The sequence below is a fragment of the Rissa tridactyla genome, chromosome 1 (genome assembly GCF_028500815.1).
Source record: "Rissa tridactyla isolate bRisTri1 chromosome 1, bRisTri1.patW.cur.20221130, whole genome shotgun sequence".
Lineage (NCBI taxonomy): Eukaryota > Metazoa > Chordata > Aves > Charadriiformes > Laridae > Rissa > Rissa tridactyla.
In genome coordinates, this window is record NC_071466.1 from 167,207,247 (window position 1) to 167,226,690 (window position 19,444).

The 19,444-nt window shown below is 37.1% G+C and overlaps 1 protein-coding gene across 4 annotated transcripts in view; it reads left to right on the plus strand.

Moving 5' to 3' along the window:
* The window catches only part of BLTP3B (bridge-like lipid transfer protein family member 3B), a 58,029-nt gene that overhangs the window by 6,093 nt on the left and 32,492 nt on the right, over positions 1-19,444 (plus strand). Inside the window, exons 2-6 of one of the 4 annotated variants that reach the window (XM_054219424.1) lie at positions 1,699-1,845; positions 11,780-11,942; positions 13,060-13,098; positions 16,001-16,092; positions 17,612-17,801. In XM_054219424.1, the coding sequence (XP_054075399.1) occupies positions 11,880-11,942; positions 13,060-13,098; positions 16,001-16,092; positions 17,612-17,801 (384 nt within the window). In that variant the 5' untranslated portion in view covers positions 1,699-1,845; positions 11,780-11,879. Of the gene's footprint in view, positions 1-1,698; positions 1,846-1,909; positions 10,927-11,779; positions 11,943-13,058; positions 13,099-16,000; positions 16,093-17,611; positions 17,802-19,444 lie in introns of those variants that run through there. The other 3 variants (XM_054219442.1, XM_054219416.1, XM_054219431.1) reach the window with 3 other exon arrangements.

Genomic DNA, 19,444 nt, shown 5'->3' on the forward strand with positions numbered 1-19,444 from the left:
CAAATGATTACGGAGCATGTAAGAATCAAAACAAAGCCCACAGGTACAATTCTTTTAAAATTTGGTATTTCTCCTGCTGAAGTCTTGGTGTTTTGGTGGTTTTTTTTTTATATATCAAAGAGATATAAAAGTATGTACTAAATAACTTTGAGAGGCGCTTGTTAAAGCGTATTTTGTTTTATTTTCTGCTTTCTACAAGCAAATTGGACAAAGGAGATTAGGTAAGTTCTGATGAAACATTAATGGAATGAGAAAGGTTTACATGAAGTGATGTGTTTTACAGATTTTTTGCAAATCATGAGAATAATTGTTAACAAGTAATTACACAACATATCTAAGTTTCAGCTACTTGTGCGGAAACCCAGGTTTCTCAATCTGGTAGCTCCCACAGGAGTTCTTCTGTATGCCTTTGTGGAGCTGATGCCTACCAAGATTCAGATCTCTTCATTCTCTCCTCTTTTCATGAGAAGTAACAGGAGAGGAAAGTAAGAAAAGAACTTCAACTCAAGCTGTGGCTTTTAATACTTCCAGGCTCCCTTGCGTCGGCATAGGAGCCTTGCTCTGTGAAGTGTGCCCCCAGCACAGATTTTGTGGCAGCTCTGCCATGCAGCTTGCCGTATAGCTTAAGAATACCAGAGCTTTTATTTTCTCAGAAGTTGGTTTCTTCTGTTAACCTGACTCCCAAGGAAGCAACTTTGGGATCCAGCTATCCAGGAATCTGGAAGTTACATGGTTGTTTAATTCTGGAACAATTTTCATGTTGTAGTTGCTCGTATTGCTGGAGGCCTGAGAAAAAGAATAATTTGTAAATAGGTATCTGTAATTCACTTCAGTGATAAATCTCCTACACGTTGTTCAAATATCCTGGCAAACTGCCTGCCAAGGGCACTGTCCAAATGCCTGGATTTTATTGTACCCCAATGGGCAAAAGTGTAGGAATGAATTATGTTTAGGCTGAGGCATCTTTTCAAAGTGAAGACAGTTAACAAAAAATTTCTTTTTTTTTTTTTTTTAAAATTACCACATGGTTTGCCAAATTAAAGATTCTAATTTTTAGTTTTTGAGAAGCTTAATGTACTAAAATTTCATAGCCTGCAAAATCAGAATGTCAAATGTGTGCAGGTCTCTGTAGCAACCACCCCAAATACAAAAACAAATCCAAGAAGTCCTGTTCCCTTACGTCTGTAGAGTCATGTTTCTTTAGTGTGGGTTTTGAATAGGTGAAGTTGAGAGGAGAATGAATAGGAAATTAATGAATAGGTGCAAATAATGTCGGCTGAGAAATCTCGGGATAGGCAAAATAAAACTGGAAAGTTGCCTCCCATTTCAAAATAAACTAAAAACCTCTTATGCTGCATCTCCGTGCTATCTTCTCACATTCCAAATATACTTACTGAGTATCTCTGAAACCATTTGGCTGTATTATATAGACCTTTTCTGCATGATTAAAATTTTCTCCATAAGCTGTTCATTTAAACGTGGCTGCAGTATTGTAGTATTAGACAGCAAGGGACGTTCTCATGGGAATCTAGCATTTTACCCAGGTCTGTTTCCTTTTTAGTTCGATAATGTCGTGATGTGTAACAAACTGTTGTAACTGCGGTTATCATTAGCTAAAACTCTCTTACATTATTGTATCACTCCTTTTTCCCTTTGAACTTGATCCCTTGTGTGTCCCCTGTGTCCCGTTCCCTGCAGCGATCCCAGCTGGCTCTGGTGGAGATTGGTTTGCTGCGAATATCCTTACTACCAAAATGAGTACCAGAAGCTTCTCGGAAGCCGTGGCAACTGACCACTTGCTTTCACCAGGAATAGGGGCCTTTTGTCTGAATACCTTGCCCTCAGGTAACTTCCCCTCTCCCACCTTTGTAGAGTAAATGTAAGAGGTGGTATGCATTTGCATAAATTCGCGAGTTAAATAAGCTCTAGAAAATATTAATTGGGTTTTCTCTCCTGTTTGTTTTTGTAACTTAGAATTCTGCAAAAAATAATTGTTTGCTATGCAGCTATGTGTTTCGGTTTTTGGTTTTGTTTTTTTTTTTTAAAGCCCTAAACTAAATTTGCAAAACTGGTTTGTGAAGTAAATCAGCAATCCCATTATAAACATACCTTTACGTGTACTTTCTAAATGTAATCTTCTAGATCGTTTCTCAATATCTTTAGGCTATTTGACCTTTGCTGTTTACCATTTACACCTCCTTAATTCCTTTTCGTAACTTGATGTTTATAATCTCTGTATTGATAGATATTTGAGGGAGTGGTAAGCTTTTTACCTAGCTTACATAAGAGAATAGCTGATTTTTTTTTTTTAAACTAAAATAGTCCTTATAGTTAATTTCTTATCGAAAAATATTATTTTTGTAATGCCAACTGATCAGATCTCACAAGAAGATATCTGCTAGTGTCACATAAATAAATGATGCAGTTTCCAGAAGGCAGATGTTGTCGTGCTTTTTTACTGCACCATTAGTTCTTGATTTTAAATTTGTAAAATTATTTTGCATCAGGTGGCTTTTCTTTGCATTGGGTATAGAATGCTGTATTTTGAGTGGAATTTAATAGTTATCAAGTATAAGCAAATTCTCAAGTTGTTATTTTTGCTGCCTGCAACGTGGAAGTTGCATATACCTTGCCGCATATGGTTTAGTATATTAAGGATTTTGTTATCTTGTACTCAATGTATGCATTAAGGTCTGTTGAGCATAGAATTGCCATGTTTGAAACAAGTTTTTGGGGTTTGATAATATTGACCATTTTTATGCTTGTTTAAGTGATATGTGAAAAGCCTCATAGAATAGAAAAACTTATAGTGGTCTGTGTGAGGATTCATCATAAATGAAAGAGAAATTTTTTGAGCAATATTTTACTTACAAGATGATTATCATTCATGCAGTGTAAGCTCCTCATTTATGCACAGTGCTTGGCTATGTCTGCGCAGATCTGCTGCATGACACATAATTAGATAATAGCCACTGATGACAGCAGCTGTTTCAGTTCTGCCTGTACCCAAAGAGCAACCACTATAGTTTTTCCAAATAGAAAATAATTTCCTGTATGTATTATTACAGAATTAACTGGGATAAGCTTTATATACTGTCAGGAGAGCTGGTGGGGATGTCAGTATTTGAGGCAGTATGGAATGGGTCTTAGAGTGAGTGGGTGAGTGTATTAAGCTGTCTTTAGGAGCTCACCTAGAGTAGGAGTCCACGCTGAAGTCCTTCTGTGTTGTGATGAAATGGAAGCAATTATTTCTGAAGCATCAGCAAAGCAGATGTACTGTTCAGCGCTCCACCTCCTAGGATGGGAGAGATAAGGGGGGTGGTGTGGCACTCCACCAGACGTGTTACACAAGTATGGGCTGGTTGTTGAGTCAGGGTCCTAATTAGCGATTTGCCTGGAAAGGGAGATCTGTCTTTGGACTATGATAACTCAGAAGGCTGGTGAGTGTTAGGTGTTTCAGGTCCTGTATAGTAGCCTGAAAAGTCCCACCTGAAGTTGTAGGGTTGCAGGTAGTGTTTTGAACTTGTCCAGTGTGCTATAACTTGTGGCCAGCTGAGAGCAGTAGGTCCAGGCTGGGTGTGCAAACAGGAGAATGTCCTGTCATGTTTCTGAGGGTTGGCCTGTGAGCATCTTCACAAGATGCTGTCCAGCAGATCATGCAGGTCCTCTCCATGCAGGGTTCTCCATCTTGCACTCAGCCACCAAATACACACCTGACAATTCTGCAGAAGTTCAAGGTGTGATTAAGTAGAGCATGCAGGCATTTGTGTGGGGTGCCCACAGTACCCATGGGTAAAGCGGTGATACCCTTCTCCTGTACAACTTGATGTTGGAGGGTGTAAGAAGGTGCCAGTCAGGTATCACAGGTAGTGAGGGGTGTACTTGAAAAGTCTGGTGGCAGGTGTAGCTGCTGCAGTTGGTATTGCCATTTGGGAGTCCCCTGTGATTCCCTGTAGCTTGCAGAATGAGGAGATGGTAGCCCTTGCAGTTCTTTTACGGATAGGGGCTTCTTGGGAGGAAACTGCATGGTATTTGGGAATCCGTGCAGGACGCAGCATTGCTCAGGCAGATGACTTCTGGATAATGGCTGAGGACAGCCTCTCAGACCACCAAAGTTATGTCCACTATAGACTTGCCTACTGGTTACCGAGTGGAGGTGAGATTTTACAGTGCTGTGGCAGTGCTCCCTTCCTAGTGCAGACTGTGAGAGTGCCATTGTTGGTGGGAGTTTTTTGTGTCCAGAAATATTAAAATTTATCCTCACAAGTGTTTATTTTCATCTGAATGTACTGTGAATGTTCTTAAGTAAAGAATTTAAGTGTTTATGTGTTAGAGTGTGTTTGGTTAATCTTCCTGTGTTGTAGGCATAAAAGGTATTACAAACCCTACCACAAGTGCCTTAATTTTATTTTTTTTTATAATTCTTAAGATTTTGATTTTGGTACTGTAGGCTATCCTGATGCTTTCATGGGCGTTAAAGTGTTCTGCAATGAGTGTTTCCTTTTACTGGCTTTAAATATGTTCTCTTTTATTTTCATGTGGTTTTGTTCTTTGTGTTAAGATAAACGAGCATCCAGTTAACTTCTTGTGCAGTATTCATTACTTTGTTATTAATGTTTTTGTTTATCCTCTCTGTTTCTAAATTAGTTTTAATATTTTAAAAAATGGATATAGTGTCCAAGATAAGGGCATGCCATCATATCTTGTGGTGATATTTAGTACTACTTACCGTTCATTTTTTATACGTAGAAGTACTTTAACCTTCATGTATCCCAGACAGTTTTTCATCAATTTTCTCTTACCTTCCAGCTTTATTTCCTAAAAGCTTATCTTTCACTTAGAACCCAGTAGTTCCCATGAATTATGTCTTCAGATGTTCAGTATCTTGCATCATCAATGAGTCAGCTCTTGCTGCAAAGCCATTTGCTGATGGCTCGGGTTCCTGAGAAGGTCAGTCTTCTGTAGACTTGATGAATGTGACTTTAATGTTACCTGTTAACTTCTACACATTTTAACTCAGCCTGTGGAGCTAAAAGTCATTTACTCCAAATCATACATAAACCGTAGCTAATGATTTCTTGCTGGTTAAAATACTGCTTAAATACACTGCATTAAAATTAGAACATCCCTAGGACAGCCAGGATTCACTCAAAAGGTTTGTTGCTTTGCAGTTCACCAACTTTTTCTGGGGCATTACTAAATATTTTCAGGGCCTCTGGATTTCTGGATGTCGTTTGGACATATTAGATATCGTTGCTCTTGTGGTCTTCTGAGCAATTTCTACTAATCCTAAGCCTTTACTGTAAAGTTAATTTTTGTGCAGCTTTTGTGATGATTTTTGGTTGAAGTTTTTTAAAGTACTGAAATTTTTTAAAGTACTAAGAGAAGATATCAGTTGCTTGATTCTAACCTTGTTTCATAGGTCTAAAGAATTAAAATTGACATCTTTTACAGAACTTTGTTTTTCGTATTTGTTTTTTTTTTTTTTTTCCCCTGGTCTATCACATCCATGCAAAATTTTCATTACTGCCTCACTCTTTCAACAGAGGTCGATCAGTTGTTTCTATAAAGTCTGTCTTTATTCTGTCTGCCCTTCACTTAACGGCAGCTAAATCTTTAATCCTGTATGACTGTAGTCTCTCTCACCTTTTCTTTTCTCTCCTGTCATACCTGGATCAAGAAGGGAAGGCAACTAAGAACTCTTCTAAGTGTCATTGTGCTTATTGCTACTGGTATGTAGAGTTGTTTTTTAACCTATGGAGTCTGTCTTTTTCTCATCTAGGACTTGCTGCCATCTAAATAGACCTAGGCATCTTGGTACTTTGTACTTAACTAATGATTTGCTGCCATGGGAAAAAGTATAGCAATGCTCCTGAACTTAGTATTTGCAGGTGATGTTTTGTTCCTGAGACACTGATGTTTCGTCTGTCTACAGGAAAGAAAATACAAGAGGAAATGGTTATGTTGGCTGCAGCATGCTATTTGCTGTGGTTTTGGTTTTTTTCTTATTTAAAGGTGGGAGGGATTTAGACTTTTTTTTTTTCAGATCAAACCAGTTATTGAAAATCAACTTTGATTTTTGGTGTTACACCGGATGGGAGGAACTCACTCATAAGGGTAAACACTCTGGTGATCCCAGTGCTGTGTTTCTGTATCAGATTTGACAGAGAGTTAGTTCTGTTCCTCTTCTCTTTAAACATGAAGTCTTAGAATTTGAAGTGGTGCAGTGAGCAGCATGATAGTAGACCTCCTTCTCTCTATTACCTGGAGTCATGGGAAGCCAGTATCTTCCTCAGAAACTCAATTGAAAAAAAGACTGTTTTTCTTGCTTCAGAAATTGTATAGAGTTCATTAGTGATCTAATAACACGGTTCAGCCAGGTGAAACAGGGGAAAAAACACATTATCTTTGTTCCATTTCTGCTGTTTTATTATTGATGCAGTTGCCAGTGCTTGGTAGGTCATGCTTCCCTTCTTCAGTGCCAGTTTTGAACCATGTATCTTCTTAAGGAGTTCTAGTTCATAACAAGAAAATAAGCAAGACATGTGGCACATATTGCAATTTAATTGTCATGCTTAGAACATACATGTAGGATCAAATCACTGAAGGAATTTTATTTAAAAAGCAGGGGAGGCATATGGTAGAGCCAGGTGGAAGAGATTGGATGTTCAGCAGATATGCAAAACAGCTGAGAATCCTGTGTCCAAATGAAATCCGGAGTTTGCCATTTCTCTGTTAAATCCAGAGGTTGGAGTTTCTGTTGACAAACTTGTCAAGGCATCTGGTATCCTGCCCAAACCTTTGTGGAGCACTGCTCTAAGCTTCATGTGGTCTGTGGCCTTCGTTTTATGAAACATAAGCTTGTGCTTTCAGAGGAGCGTTTTCCTCCTGTCTTCTCTACTGTTTTTTGGTTGTTTTTTGTTTCTGGTTCACTGTTGGTCATCTTCTCTGCAAGCATGGTGGAGTGCTCCATTCAGAGCTCCAAGCCTGCACTGTCACAAGCAAAACTTTAGAAAATAAACATTTCAGGCAAGGAAAAAAAATGCATCTTCCTTCTGTGCAGATTTTTAGTTGTTTTAGAGAGAAAAGAACTAAAAGAACTGTTGTGGTTCTGATAAAATAAAATGATTGTAACTTACTGGTCCACATAGGATTCTTACTACTGTGCTGTTATTGTGCGGTCTTTTTACTTTTCACTAAACTCTTAGTCTGTGCTCTGTAAATTAAAGTTGAACCAACTATCTAACTGCATAGTAGTACTTAGTGCATGCATGTATGTGTATATATATTTTCCCAGGCTATGTCAGGTTGCTTGTGATATTGATAACTTCCTATTTCTGGATTCTTCCATTTAAAGTGTAAAATATTTTATAGCATTAATCTACCTTACAGAATTGAATATTAAAACTGAATCGAAATTCATGCTATCGGATATAGTATTTCAAACCTCAAATCGTATATTTTGAGAAAGGACAGGTAGCTTGTGAAATGGAAACTAAATCCGTGAAAACAGTTTTGCTAAGAATGTCTTGTGGTATTAGCAAACCAAGTCTGTATTGCCTCAATAACAATGATGTCTTATGGCCGCAGCAAAACAGTGTAACGGAAAGCTTTGGTGAACTCAACCATGTCCTTTATTTCTGTTGCTCTTGCCCTTCCCTTTTACTTTTCTCTGTTCTGCTTTATTCACTTCTAGTACCGAGTGGGTATTAACACTCGGTTCCCTAGAAAAGGACTATCAGTCAGAAGTTCATGGGATGTTGTGCAGGGAAATGGCCCCGTTGTCAAGACCTCTGCTCCCAGTTCGACCCAGTTTTTAAGGAGTAATTAATTTATTCTAAAGAATGAACACCGGGGTAAGAAACAAATGGCAGGCTGGGGGAAGCTGTTTGTTTGTGCCAAGTCAGAGAAAAGAATGTGTGCACGTCATGAAGTTGGTGACATTTTTAATTCTGAGTAGTTATATGAAAAGCTCATAGAGAGGTTTTGAATGGTTTTCCCCAATCAAAGATTTCTAATCAAGAAACATCATTAAATGATCGAAGGTTTCTAGTTACTACATACTCAGAATTACATGATTCTGCCCTAACTTGTTCGGCAGTATGTCTCTGCTTTACATGAAAAATTGTATCATAAATACAATAGGGTAATAATTTCTCAAAGCAGTTGAGCATTCTAGGTTACAGTACTGACTAAGAGACATGGTAGTACTTTAGATACAGAGATAACTTGACAACTTCCAAAGCCGTGCTGCCTTCTCCTTAGGTTTTGCCTGGCAATAAATATCAGAAAAAGTCTCCAACACCAGAACATTTAGAATAACATTAACATTTAATTTAATAATAAAATTAAAAGTTAATGGCATTAAAATAATAAATTGCAGATTTTATCTGGGTAACAGTTTTGTCAGTGCTGTTTATACCAACTCGTGTCAAGTTCACTAGAAATTGCTCTAGACACGCATCAGTGTATCTGTGGTAAATCTTCTCCCTGAGTTTCTGTTGGCTGAATGCGAAGCACACCAGAAAGAAAAGTCAGAGCACTCAGTGGGCCATGGCCCGGTCTGATGTACCATGGGATCCTGGAACAATACCATTTGGAGAGTTGTGGTTGCCCTAAGGCTTTTTAAAATATTTTTAATTCAAAATGCTGTTCTTTTTGTTGTTTTGCTGCTCTTTTAATTTTATGCATGAAGATCTGCATTCTTGTAAATTCTAACGGGTATGATTACGTTGTGTTTTGCAGGCCTAGCTGCCCAAAGAGGCCAGCTTCTCATTTTTTATTTTTTAAGTTAGGGGTCACGGTATAAAACTAAAAGGTTTTCCTATTATATCAAATAGTATGAAATGGTTCTAAAGTGCTCAAAATATTCAACAGACAAACGAAAGTGTATTTTATGGAACAACTGAGTTGAAGGAGCAGGCAACTGGCACAGAAACACAGAGTGTTGGCATCCTCAGTGGAAAATTGGCTGTGGACTAAGCAGACAGAAAAAGCAGATGTGGTTGTTGTATATTGTGAAGTTACTATGGGTTTTAGGGAAGTACCCCCGTCTCCTCAGCATCCACTCATCAGTCACATTTCAGCCGTGGAAGTGGAATGAAGAGATCTGCTGCCAGAAGTACCTACACCTGAAATACCTTCTCACAACTCACCTGTTAAGAGTTTCTTTCTGTGACTCTTGGAAGTGAAGGGTGTAGTCTTACAGGTGGACATCCTCTTATGTTGGTCTGTGCTGAATGAAGCAGCACTCAGAGCATTTTTCCTTTTGCTGACTGCTGAAGAGGTAACAAATTCAAAGCAACACTCTCAGAAGAATTTTTTAAAAATGTAGAAATGGGAGGGCGGGAAGAATGATGCTCCTTGTTGAGATTGCTTTCCCTGTCCTCCTCCTTGTTGGGAGGGACTGTCTCCTATTTGGTCTGTTTGAAGGATGTCGGAAGTTACTCAAGATTGGCTTTGTTGTCTCTGTTCTCCTTAATGGTATTTTGTGTCTTTCTTGCTGTGAAGTTTGGAAACCCGTCCCTGTAGGTCTTCTGGGTTTCACCGTGATGTGTCTGCAGTTGAGACCAAGATGATGGTTAGATCTGTCTCCAAGTTAAGTGGCATTCCTGGTGTGGCATAGCAACAGGGAACCCCGAGGGGGACTTCTTCCACAAAACGTGAGTCTCAGGAGACTCTGTGTGTGTAATGGCAGAATGTTTTGGCATTCACTGTATAAATGTGACTTTAAAATGACACCACTTTGTGATTCTTATGTTGACCCTCATCTGGAAAGTCAAGAGTGAGAGATACTATGCTGTGACTGAAAACATTCAATACGTGCTTCTTTTTCTTCTAGGAATTTAAATTATCCGAGTCAGATGAAACTTGTCAATAGATTTCTGAGACAGGAGGCTTCATATTTTGTGGTTACTGAAGGAATGTTTTGCTGAGGCAGGTTATCCAGCTCTTCTCATTACTCTGTCTTGCTGAAAGGAACAAATTAGTGTCACCAGAAAATGAAATAACTTTAAGTCCTTTATTCCCCTCATAATTTTTCTAAATGGAGCATTTAGAAGTATATTTGTTGCCAAGGAAAATATATTTGTCAGTAGCTGTATCTTAACATATTCTTAATGCTAAAATTGTTAAAATATATTATTCACGAATCAAAGCTCATTCCTTCTAAGCAATACAGAAACAACTGCAACACTTCTATCATAAGAAATGTGTCTGGTATTATTTGCAAATGCATCCTGAATAACTTCAGACTTGGTATAGTAAAAAAACCCAAACCACCAAACAACTGAACTTTTAATTCTGAACAAGCTGCTTCTCCCGTATGCCTCCATCCCCAGATGTCTTGATCTTTGAGAGTTCCTCTGTGTGATTAAACTGACAGGTGATGAAACTCTGTAAGTTTATGACATGTGGCTGAATGTTTCGTAGGAATGGTAATATGGACGTTTGCGTTTTGTCAGGCTTGGTAAATGCGTTTCCAAAGCTTACCATCACAAGATGGTTGGACTGAGAAAACGCCTGCTGTGTTTCAGGCCACACTTGGAAAGCATTAAAGAGGAAAAAGCTTGCCAGCCTTCATCACCTTCTTCCGCAATTTCCCCCTGAGTATCTGACTTAATGAGGACCTTGTAGCAGTTCGGTTAGAAATTGGTCTCTTGAATGGGAAGGAGATGTTGGAGTGGCACCTCCTGGGGCCTTGCTTCAGGGCGATGTTCCATCCTTGTGGACAGACAAACCCCTTTGCTCTCTGCCTGCAGAGTATCAGCGTGGGGAGATTTCTGCGGGAAAACTCACAAAGCGTAATGCGAACAGTAGTATTTGCTACTACCTAATCTTCTAAAATTAGATGCAATTCATGAGCAGAAACAATTTTGCATGGCAGAATGCAAGTGTGGTTAAGTATAGCCTATTCTTCGGCTTGTGGTAGATGTAATGCTACAGTTGTTGATTTGAGGGTAGAGCACCCATGATTTTTGTCATGTTATCTCCCAAGTACGTGAACCATTTGACACAGTCACATAGATTGTTCTATTGTATCCGCAAATCGTAGCGCCTTTTGAAGTATAATGAAATTTATTGGATATGTTCTTCTTTAAATAGTTACATTTTTTTAACCCTTGTATTTCAGATTGACCTTTCAAGTTTTCATCCAATATTTTATATACACCATGCTGTTCTGTGTGTGTAAATACGTATGTATGTATCTTTCTAATTGGTTATGAAATTCTGTGACTAAACCTAATCAATATTGTAAATAAAACTTTTCATTCAAGATTTTAACTGTAAGTATACATATACAGCAAGGTATTATTTATAAGGAGTAGCTTTTTGTTACTCCTCCTGAGTGAATTCTAAGCCACTCCTGCTTACTCTAAGAATGACAGTATAAGTTGTAGAGGGTTTGGATTATTTTTTTGTCCTTTTGAAAAACCAAATAAGAGTGAAATAGATTCACTTCTACCTTATATAGTTTAAAATAAATAGTTAAATACTTTGGTTCAAGGATTTGTTATTCTGGGTGATGGACAAATTAGAAGATAACTCATCATATATTTAATTTTGTTTATGTATTTGTAAACAGAGTTAATGAGATGTGAAAATTTAGAGGGACAAAGCAGTTCTCTCGCACCATTTCTTTTCAGGGTGAAATTGTACCTAAGAACCTAAGATGATTTCCTCACCCCCAGACCATTGCTTGAAGTTAAATTGCCAGCTATATGTGGGACAGCTCTGATTGCTTTATATGCATTTACTTAAGGTGCATGTTTGTTTTTAGGTTCACCAAAAATCTGTCACCTGACAAGATCAACCTGAGCACACTAAAGGGGGAAGGTCAGCTGACCAATTTAGAGCTGGATCAAGAGGTGCTTCAGAACATGCTGGATCTTCCAACATGGCTTGCTATAAACAAGGTCTTTTGCAATAAGGCATCCATCAGGGTGAGTATTTTACTGTGCCAGAATGGTAATTAGCCAAGTCTGTCTTTTTTTTTTTTCCTTCTGTCTCTGTAAACTTTCAAGCAGCTTTGTATTAATAGAAAATTGTGGTGAGTGCTTGATAGAATTTTAGAGAAAAACAAAGGTGCTACCAGCAATAATTTCTTACTAATTTTTGTTTCTCAAGTGATGACATGAAATACATACGGAAACAATGAAAAGAAGCAGTGATTTCTTTAAAAGTTTTGGTTTTCTTTCTGAGTAGAGTTTATTCCTGTATGTTCTGAAATAGGGGTAGAGATGAAAGCTTGTATTTGCCCATGGTAATTAGTCTACTATAATTATTTTTTATTTTATTATGTATTATTTCTTCTCTTTACCCCTCTCTTTCTATCGCTTTCCATCTTGTTCCTTTCCTGTTTCCAAAAATGTCTTTCTGAGGGATTGTGGTCTCTGGGAAATGTGGAAACACTCTAAATCTAGTAGACGTTGCTTTTTTGCTCCTTGTGGCTGCTAAGAATTGAAGCAATGTGTATCATCTCTCCTAGATTATACTAATATGAGAGTAAGAAATGAAACTATGACTTGTTTGTGACAGAACTTATGATCTGGTCAAACTTTGGCACCTCTTCAGTCTTTTGGGGTTTTTTGTTTTTTCTTTTTTTTTCTTTTCGTAATGGGAGATCATTCTGCTTTTTCTGAATGCAGTGAACTTGATGCTTTGTCGCAGGCATCCAAAATTATTTGTAGGCCAATTTTCTTTCCTTTTAAATTTAAAAGGATTTTCTTTCCTTTTAAAGGAATGTGGAAGAGAGTGTTGCTTTTTCTGATGCTTGACAACTTGGTATTAAAGAGACAGATTCTATTTTGTTCTTCTGTTTTCTCCCTAGTAATAAGTAGATTGTGAAGTTCTGTTTTTAACACCTAAAATAAATTTGTGTGTGTGCATCAATCTACTATAGAGGATTTTCAGATAAGCTCGACATTTTGAAAGTAGTATTATTGTGAGTTCAGGAGTTACACATATAATTTGTATGCATAAAACACATTCTAAACAAATACTTTCTTTTACTGTATTTTTAATATTTACTTTGCTTTAGAATAATGTTTTCTTTTGCAGATACCATGGACAAAATTGAAAACGCATCCCATCTGTTTGGTGAGTTCTGAGATCAATTGCTAAATATATTCCATGTAGTAGAATTTATCTCAAATATTTATGTAGTTCTCTTGACTTGACTCTAGAAATGACTGAAACATTAATAGGCCTTTACTAGGTGTCCTCTGGGTAGCGGCAGATCAAGACAAAATGCCTTAGTGTTTTTGTTGGTAGGTTTGTTTTCTTAATCTTATGGCTTTGGGCGTCATCACTATAATGTTTGACCGTTAGCTAATTTCTGTCAAGTTCCTCAGTCATTACATCTTAATTTGGGTTCACCTGAAGGGTAGTTTTATGTCCAACTAACCCTTTTGCAAGTTCCTGCCTGTCTTTTGGAGCTACCTTTTCTAAGGACTTTTCTATTCTACATCTGCACTCTCCCCAGTGATCTTGGTTATAACAGGTTTAATATATGTAATGTTTACAGGGTTTCCGTAACAGCCTGGTATTCAGCCTGGCTATAAATAGGATGTAAAATGTGTAAATATGACTCAGTAACAATTAGAAGTAATGCTAATTCTTGCATTTGTGTAATTTTGTTCTTTATTTTTAAGTACACTAAGAAAGTCACAGAAGTGATTTGCTTGATGATGGCTAAACTGTCTTAATTGTGTTTACTTAGGAATGAATATTCCTTTAACTGTCATGCTTCCCAGCCTTGCAGTGAATTCCCGTATGTGCTTGTAATTCCTTAGTTCTGAATCAGACTTGGGAAAGACATGTTGTTTCAAATGCTTGATGCATTTGCTAGTGACCCAGTTGTAGTGTACTAATGTCTGTACAGCTTCTTCCTGACGCACAGAGCTTAAAGGGGTAATGCTGAGGTGGGATGATTCAACCTCTTGACTGTAAGATGCAACTGCCAAATTAGGAAATCAGTTTAAGCCGTGCTATTCTTGAAGATTATGTGCTCTGACCTATGGTAGCAAGGCCTGGTTGTTTGCTTTGCTCCTGTTGAATTTAGATTAGCAATCTTTGAGGCTAAGATAACTTTCAAGGTCACCTTTTTTACATAAAGCTTTCCTTGAACAAGTGCATTAAATTGATAACAAGAGTTCGCTCTTCAATGGTAGAGGTACAGCAGCCTTTTTGACTTCTAAGGGAAGGTGAATTCAATGGCCTAAAGGTCCAACTTCAGCCCTTTATTACATCACTGTACTTCCGTTGTTTTGGTGGGGATATTTTTATTACTGAGAGTTCAATTAAATTGGAATAGCATCCTCTGTTTGCATAGCTTAGGAGGTAACTAGAACCCACTTGTCTAGCCAAAGGTACTTTAATTGAGCAGAGTTGTCCTTTGTGCAAATCCATCTGTTAACATAGTGGCAAATACTAAGTTATCTTTGCTTATAATCAATTTCTGTTTCTATATGATAAACAAGATAATTTTGAGGAGTGCTTTAGGGACCCAAAGATGCTATGCAGCAGTTTTTCCTCTGTCAAAGTACAGTAGTTGCCAGTGAGAAAAGACGAGACAGATATTAACATCGAGGTCTTCTTTGTTAACTCCTGTTTATATAATGTGAACTCCTTAGATCACTGCTCTGATGTTCTTTGCGCTAGTCATGTAGTGAAGGAAATTGTTCCAAAGGTCTTAATTTAAGAAACCTTAAAAGAGTGGTCAAACATCCCAAAACGTCAGGATAACCAGGAGAAATCTTGGCTTCTCCCCGCCCCCCGCTGTCCTCAAACTAAGAGACTGGGTTTTTTCTTCTTGTTTTTCCCTCTATTGTTGTTTTGCAAAACGAGTTACTCATTGAGACAGCTGAGAAAATAATTTTAAAATCTCCAAACTTACTGTTACAGCTAATGCTTCCCTTTAAGCAGCAAAACATAGGTGAAGTATAAATAAATCCAGAGTACAGAGTTTGTGAATTTCTAGGTAGTAGGGCATTTCATGCATAAGAGTAGCACAGAAAAAGGTTTGTGGAGGAAATGGATTATGAAGACGGGCCCAATTAACACAATATGATGATAAAGTCCAGCAGATAGGGCAGGTTGAATCATGAAAAATCTAAAATTGAGGATGAAGCTTTTTGGTGTGGTTTGTCTGACCTAAGAGAGGGGTAAATGGAGGAATTCGGAAGGGGTGGTATAAAGTCAGAACTAGACAGGGAAGTAATATTAGCTGTTGAGTTTTGAATGAGCTTCCAATGGGACAAGATTTCTGAACTTTAAGCCTTAAATGAAGAGCCTCCCCAAGTTGTATGATAAATTTAGGTCACAAACATTGTACTGTAAATTAGGAGATTCTTGGATTTCTTCAGTTGCCGGGAATAAGGTTTTGCATTTGGTTTGTTCCCATTTTGTTCACCCCCCTGTTTATTACTAGATCTACTGCAGATCCATACACATGCACAGAGTGTATACACACTCGTGTGTATATATTATACATATTCAGATTTGGTTTAAGGTGCAGCACAAAGCTTCATCTACCATCAAAAATTTTAGTGGACTAGTTTCAAATATTTTCCATTAAAATTTTCTGAATTTATTGAACCATTTAGAAAACTCAGGTGGTATTAAGTATTACACTGAAAGCACAACTATATAGGAAGAAAACCCAGATGAGGACGCATTAAATCATGCCATTTTGGAAATGCATTTTTTGAAATGTGTGTGATGGATAAATAATACACAGGGATCAAGAATTCTGTAATCCAGTATTTGACAGGGAAGGTCTGTTTATATGAACAAATTAAAAAAATAAATAGTTCTGGTACATTACAAAAGTTTGTGGGAAAACTGACATGGTAAGAAATGTTTTATGTATATTTCACAAAAGGTTCTCCAGTGATTTTTTTTTTTTTTGGTTGCTTGTTTTTTTTGTTCTTCATATTTCATCTGTTTACTTTGTTAGCTCTTAGGTCTCCAATTTTTTTGTTTTCTTTTGTTTTTCAAGTCCTTGGATAAAGTTGTGATGGAAATGAGCACATGTGAAGAGCCACGTGCCCCTAATGGACCCTCTCCTATAGCAACTGCATCCGGACAGAGGTCAGTGATGATGCTTACATGTAATTAATCAAAAAAAGTTTAAATTACTTGTTTTGGATTACTATGAAGCAGTTAAATCCCCTGCAAATTTCCAGAAGTATATGGGGTTGCAGCTTGCTATTTCCATCTCTCCAAACTTTTATTTTATTATTGTGGTTGGAGTTACATATGTATAGTGATAATGGAACTATCCAGACCCAAGCCTGGAAAGAACTCCTGAACTATGTGTGGAGCTTCCTAGGGACGTTCCATATGGATGCAACTACTGCATGAAATATTTACCAAGTTTAACTGACAGTAAGTTTTTTGAAAATTAAAGATAGCTTGCCTTCAGCCTATTTGGAATATATATATAATGTTGGAGTGGTTCCTTTTCTTATTTTTTTTGTTGTTGTTTGGTCTAAAAACAGTATTAAGGGCTATTCGTTAGTATGGTGTTTTAAAGTTCTATTTAATTTCCTTTATTGTATCAGCCTAATCTTACTGAAGGATTTCATGCACACCATGTAGCCTAAAAGTTAAGTAATTTGGTGGGACAATATAGCATTACATCAGTGATTTCAACTCTCCCCCACCCCCCAATCGTTTCCTTTTTATGGACCCAAAACATTTTCCAGTAAGCATAGAGACCCATATACAGAGAAATGAGTTTGATGATACAATTGCTTTTCTTATTTTAACTTCTGTGTAATATGTAGTAGTCGTCCATGGACCTCTGTGTCTCCTAGGGTACAGTTTGAGAATCATTGCCATAGAGATTCTGTGTAGGCTGAAAGTTATAAAAAGGAAAAGGAATGACAAACCACATAAACTGTACTTTTACAAACAAGCAGGAAAAAAATCCCAAAGGCAAAAAATTTTAAATGTTAAAAGAATATTTAAAATACAATTTCTGATTCACTAAAACATTCAGAACATGTAAGATTTTTATTAAAAAAATTAATTGCAGTTGCTTTATCTTTTTTAATACCGGAATGCATGTGATTTGGTGTAGAAATGTAACCACCATTTAGGATGCCTTTCTTTTATAGAATGAAACAAAGCAAATACTTCATACAGTTTTGCATATATGAAAAATATTAGGTATAATGGGTGGAACAGCTTAGCTTATAGAGATAAATACTAACCAGATTGGAATTGTCAAATAATTCATTTGACATGAATTACTCCTTATGTACAGATAAAGAAGAGTGAGATTTCTACGTAATGCTGTAGACTGTTGTTCTCATCTGTATACGTATAAAGTATTTATAATGGAAAAATTACATTAATTGCTGTGCTTCATGGAGATTGATCTTGGTCCAAAATATGTTCTTTAGTAACTATTTTCAGATTAGGATCATAGGGTGGAAATTATTGTAAACTAGATCCAGTGTATTTAACAAAAATTCGTAACTGGAGAATACGTTAGGAACTTCTTTTATGGTTTGTTTCATGTTGTATTTCAGCTGTTTAGTAGGTTTAATTTTGTGCCCTTTCATTAGGTGTGTATTTAATATGTTGGCATTTCACTTTTTAGTGAATATGGCTTTGCTGAAAAAGTGGTAGAAGGCATTTCGGTTTCTGTGAACTCCATTGTAATAAGGATTGGTGCAAAAGCCTTTAATGCTTCATTTGAACTTTCCCAGCTGAGAATATATAGTGTAAATGCAAACTGGGAACATGCTGACCTCAGATTTACCAGAATACAAGAAGCTCAACGTGGAGAGGTAAATATTATCTTTTGCTAACCTTTTTTGCTCAGTTTTTGTGGTAAAGGAGGAGGAAGTTGAAGTGCAACCTTATACAGTCTAGGAAACGTTCCATTTGCTGGGAACAGAGCCATTCTGTGCTCACTAAATTTGGTTGTACTCTAGGAACACAAAAATGTAAAAATGGTGGGTGTGAGTCAGATCGAATGTCTTGTCTCTAGTCTAGTGGCCAAAGTGGATGCTTAGGGAAGAGCAAAGACCAGGGCAGCGTATTTACTGTTCCCCTTTTACGTTCCTCAAGCTTGTGACCATTTGAAAATGCAAACTAGACCAGAATTGAAGAGTACTGAAAGAAAAAACCAAAAACAACAAACCAACAAAACATATTAAATGTGGAAGGATAAGATGTTGGGCTGGTTTTTTTATTATTATTATAGTTATTATTTTTAAAGCTTTGACTGGTTATTTATTTGCTTGTGACGGTTTGCCTAATAAGGATTTTTTTTTTTCTTTTAGCAGTTTTAACTGAATTTTAATCAAGTTCCTATTTCTTAGAGTAACTAAATCATATGTATATAAAAAAGTAATAGCTGTAAAGTGCATACTTTTCTACTGTCTGGGAGAGCTTAACATGTAAGTTCTACATCGGTGTACACCATTCTTTTGCTTTCTCCTATGTAACCAAAGTAAAACGTATACTGAGTGCAAGGTTCATCCTAATATTGTATGTTGTATTGAGAAAGACCGATTTTAGCATGCTTCTGGCCTTGATTAAAAAGGGGTTTCAAATTTTGCCAATGTTTGCCTATTTAGAGGCAATTATTACAGAATAAACAGAGCTTACATAGAGTTGAGGAGTCCAGTAGTTGCTTTCTGTGTAAGGAAAGAAGCCCCAAGAGGATGTTCGTTAAAAATACCACAAAAATAACAAGTTGAAAACTGTTTTTCTGACAGTTTGTCTTTCCTGCAGCTTATCTGTGTGCTAATGCTCGTGTGTTAATGAAGGCTAAAGAGGAAGAATTAAAGTTTGACTAGATGTAGCGCCCTTCTTTTTTTGATTTTGTGCTTTTTAGGAAGAATCTGATTCTGAATAGTTGCCCCACACACAACAGCTTTCCTTGGGGAGCGTTCCTTTTAGTGCAATGAATTCTGGAAACACAAATTTCTAGAAACTAACAAATGATTTGTTAGAAGTAAATTGCATGAAAACCAACATTGTACTATAAAGATAAGTTGTTCTAAATTACATTTTAAGGGAGTAAGCTTTTAGCTATGCATATAGCTACACTCTTGATGTTATAAGGAAACTCTGTAGAATTTTTTTCAAAGCTTCCATTCACGCTGCATCTCCTGGATGAGGAGGGTAGGTACTCTGCTTTTCTGCAAATAGTATTTTTCAGGCTGCTTTGCACTGTGCCTTTCCATCTTGCTCACTTTACTGGTGCGCCTCCTTCCCAAACACACTGGACGTGTTTTACCTAAGTCTCTGCTTATGTTCACAGAACGTAGGCTGCACAGTTTTCAAATTGACAAGAGGAGAATGACAGCTGAAAAATAAGACACATACCAAACAAACTCTTCCCTCTTCCGCTTTCCCTGTAGCTGATCTTATTTTCTTCAGAGACTAATGTAGGAAGGAGTTTTAGGGAAACTGGAATTAA